The sequence below is a fragment of the Lepisosteus platostomus genome, chromosome 22 (assembly GCF_059453375.1).
Source record: "Lepisosteus platostomus isolate fLepPlt1 chromosome 22, fLepPlt1.hap1, whole genome shotgun sequence".
In the NCBI taxonomy this organism is placed as follows: Eukaryota; Metazoa; Chordata; class Actinopteri; order Semionotiformes; family Lepisosteidae; genus Lepisosteus; species Lepisosteus platostomus.
This window is the reverse complement of record NC_142632.1, coordinates 12,056,836-12,060,536: the sequence shown is the minus strand read 5'-3', so window position 1 is coordinate 12,060,536 and position 3,701 is coordinate 12,056,836. Positions and strand designations below refer to the sequence as shown.

General features: G+C 45.3%; 1 protein-coding gene across 2 annotated transcripts; it reads right to left on the bottom strand.

Annotated features, from left to right (window-relative positions):
* Positions 1 to 1,178: 1,178 nt before the first annotated feature.
* LOC148643487 (uncharacterized) lies at positions 1,179 to 3,669 on the bottom strand. Of its 2 annotated transcripts, XM_088616534.1 has the most exons (3): positions 3,446 to 3,669; positions 2,951 to 3,213; positions 1,179 to 1,811 (listed from the first exon to the last, which is right to left on the bottom strand). In XM_088616534.1, the coding sequence occupies exons 2-3, from the start codon at positions 3,186 to 3,188 to the stop codon at positions 1,375 to 1,377; spliced, it is 675 nt and encodes a 224-aa protein (XP_088472660.1). In that variant the 5' UTR covers positions 3,189 to 3,213; positions 3,446 to 3,669; the 3' UTR covers positions 1,179 to 1,374. The 2 variants fall into 2 exon arrangements, with proteins under 2 accessions (XP_088472660.1, XP_088472661.1); XM_088616535.1 differs by having other exon boundaries at positions 1,179 to 1,808; positions 2,951 to 3,667.
* Between the last annotated feature and the right edge of the window lie 32 nt (positions 3,670 to 3,701).

Sequence of the window (3,701 nt, the reverse complement as noted above, 5' to 3'; positions counted from 1 at the left end):
GCCAGGAGCAGGCTACTTTTGTCTTACACTTCCTTGGAGACAATTGTCCAAGCTGCAGAACAGCTGCTTGGCTCTTGTCCTTTGGATGTCACATTTATTATTTTACATCTAAGATGTAAAAATGCAAGTCGGAGAAAATGTTGCCTGTCCACTCACTCACTCATTTAAAAAAGGGACTCTGCATGCTTTTGTGATAAATTTGTGTACAATATAATTAAGATGTGAAAAAGAATTGTCCTGGGAATGTTTGCTTATGTGTTAAGTGCTTGTGATCTTTTGATCTGAAAATCTATAGTAAGATCCTTTAATTCTCAAGAGCTAATTGCCTAGTGTTCATTTGAACAATCCACATGTGCTTTGTGCTCCTCCATGTAGGCAATAATAAGGCACAAAATGTATTGATTGATTACAAAAGTTACAAGAGCACATTTAATATCATTCAAGGATTAGAAAACATTTGAACTAAAACTTATAGAAACACTGAGGGTGTACCTGTTTCTGGTTACCTGTAGTAAAATCCACATTGTTCTGTCTAGTAGCCTTTTTTTTACTTAACTGAAGGCAGTTTTTCTGTTTCAACAAGGTAACTAAGCATAGTCTTTTTGCAAAATATGTGCAATGATATTTTTGTAATATTGGACCCATCTCCCAATATTTGGTGCAAAGCTGTAGTGGAATTTATTATTGAAACATGAAAAAAGTACCTTCTGAAAACTTTGTTCTTGCGATGCAGAGATGACCATTGTATATAACGTATAAGAGTATATAAACTGTTTATATATGGGAACAATGGTACACTGCAGAAGTGGTGGAAATGGACAATTAAATTAACAAACTTGGAGCTGAGCTTGGCAACGAAATAATAAAAATAATACAACTTAGCATCCCTTTCAGTTATATGCTCCAGCTGTGTTGCTTCATTAACCCCGAAACTAATGGAGTGCTACACTTCAGAAGATGGTGGAGGCAGAGAGCCACCTGCAGGACAATAGGATAAAACTAGTAGTTAAAGCTCCCTTAATTCACAACAGTTCAGTTAAACTTCAGTGCCAATTTGATTTAAGCCTATTTGATTTCAGTGCACAAATCATCACAGTGTCTGATGGCATTTTGCAATGATAGGGCTGCCAGAAGGCCCATGCAAACCACAATGGAGCCAGAAGCATTTTCAGTCCCAATCGTGTCCAACATCTGATTTATTTTTTATGTGGTGTTGGCACTCCTCATGCTGGGATCACAGTCCAGTTCAAAACTCATTGTCTTCTAATGGAGTCTTGGCATCATGAGATTTTACGTCAGGCATGGCTATGGTCATCCTAGAGTGGCACGGGTGTGGGGGTCTTGAGCAGGCCCTTGAGTGAAGTATGCAGTGGACTAAACCCTGTGCTGGGCCAGGCCTCTGTGCTGGCCAGAAGCAGATTCCAATGGCACCAGTCTTCCATGGCCAGGCTGATTGCCCTCTCTATCTAGTGTGTTCAGATCCTGCTTGGCAGCCCAGTAGCGTTTCCGGCGGTTGGCTTTGTAAATTCTTAACCGTTCTTCCTCAGCCTCTGGGTCCCCCAGAACGCCCTCCCACCTCAGGCTCTCTCTGACCTGGCTGCTGAGGTGGGTCTCGTCATCCGGCCCCGGTCCTGGGGCGGTCTCCTCCGCCCCCACACTGTCCCCACGTTTTGTTGGCTGGCTGCTCAGCCTAGCCCTGCGCTGCCCTTTGACCTTGGCCTGCTTGTCCGCGGGTGTCTCAGACGTCACCCTGAGCTGGCCGGGACAGTTCCTGAGGACCTGGGCTGGCTGGGGCTGGGGTTTGTCTGCTGCTGGAAGGAAAGGGGAAACAAGAGCACACATGATTCAGGTGTGATGCATTTCTGGTTACCTGTAGTAAAATCCACATGGGTTAATACCCAAGATGCAGTATCCTTTTCTTAATACCACCCTGGATTGTGAAGCTTGAGGTTGCATAATAACAATGACTTACACTTTTCTGGACACTCCACTCAAAGTGCTTTACAGGTAATGGGGACTCCCCTCCACCACCACCAATGTGCAGCCCCCACCTGGATGATGCGACGGCAGCCATAGTGCGCCAGTACTCTCCCCACACACCAGCTCTCAGTGGGGAGGAGAACAGAGCGGTGAAGCCAATTCAGAGAGGGGGATTATTAGGAGATCGTGACTGGTAAATTTGGCTGGGACAACAAGGTAACACCCCTATTCTTTTTAAGAAACAACCTTGGATTTTTAATGACCACAGAAAGTTAAGACCTCAGTTTCATGTCTCATCCAAAGGATGGAGCCTTTTTTACTGTCTAGTGTCCCCATCACTATACCAGGAGCATTAGGACCCACACAGACCACAGGCTGTGCCCCCTACTGGTCCCACTAACTCCACTTCCAGCAGCAGCCTCAGCTTTCCCAGGAGTCTCCCATCCAGGTAGTGGCCAGGCTCACACCTGCTGAGCTTCAGTGGGCTGCCAGCTGTGAGTTGCAGGATGATATGTTGGCATGAAGGCAGGGGTATACCTCATCTTTCCCTCCCTGAGGCTCAGCAAACTCTCTTGGGATCGGCGTTCAGAATCATTCCGAACAGCACAAGACAAAATGTACAACAATTTCGTCTCTCCCGTTGTCTATTTAACTGCAACACAACTCTGAGTGTGCGTAGTTGCAATCAAGCAAACATCGTCATGTCATAACATGAAGCTATACCCTTTTTTTACTGTAGTTAGAATATGCAACTTCACTTCAAAAGAAGAAAGAAAATCAGTATCATGATTGCCTTTAACCTTACAGCACCCTACAAGATTGACCCAGCCTGGCATATATAATTTGTGCTTAAGTTAAGTTTTTAAAAAGTTCGCTTCTGAGCTTCTCATTTAACTCGGCGAACAACCAACTGAATTTTCAGTTCTCAAACATTTCGTGTCCGGCACAAACCCGGCGCCGTGACACGCACCTGTGTCGTCCGAGTTGGAGGGAGTTGTAGAGTGACCCCTTTTCTTCGGCTCCTTAACCGGCTTCTTTTTTTCTTTCCCGTTTTCTCTCTTTTTCTTCTTTTGCTGCTTGTCTTTGGGTCCCGACTCCAGAGGGGTCTGGAATTCCTTCCCGGTCTCCGAGAGGACCGGCTCCTTCTTACCGCTGCGGCCGACGGCTGTTCGTGGTTTTCCGGCTCCACACGGTGTTAAAGCTGCCATAACTGCCAATGCCAACCCGTCTCATCTACCGATAGATTTTGTTGCTTATTTTTTTAAGCTGGCCTAATCACAGAGATCGTGGAAACAGACCGATCCCATTCATCAGGGATGCGTACCGAAGCTTTCTCACAAAACACAAACGCTCGTTGCTGATCAAAATGAACACTTATCGAGCATTACCTTCTATGCTGTCGTATTTTTAAAGAAAAAGAATTAGTTATTTTTTTTCTCGAGCCCCGCGCAAAACATCTGTTTACCTGCAGATGTTTACCAGCTGCTGGCAAAAAAAAAGGACCTGAAAAAGACGAACTGCTGTGGCTAATTAACAGATTTACGCGTGCAGTTCCAAAACGTAATATTCCGTTGTCTCTGGAAAATGTTGAATTTGTGCTAAAAGCCTGTGTGCTTTGAAGTTTGGTCTCGTAACTTTCACTTGCATGTGTGCGAGGTGCCAGAAGACGCGTTTCCATGGAAACAAGGAACAACTTCGCCCCACCCTACCGTCCTTTCCGC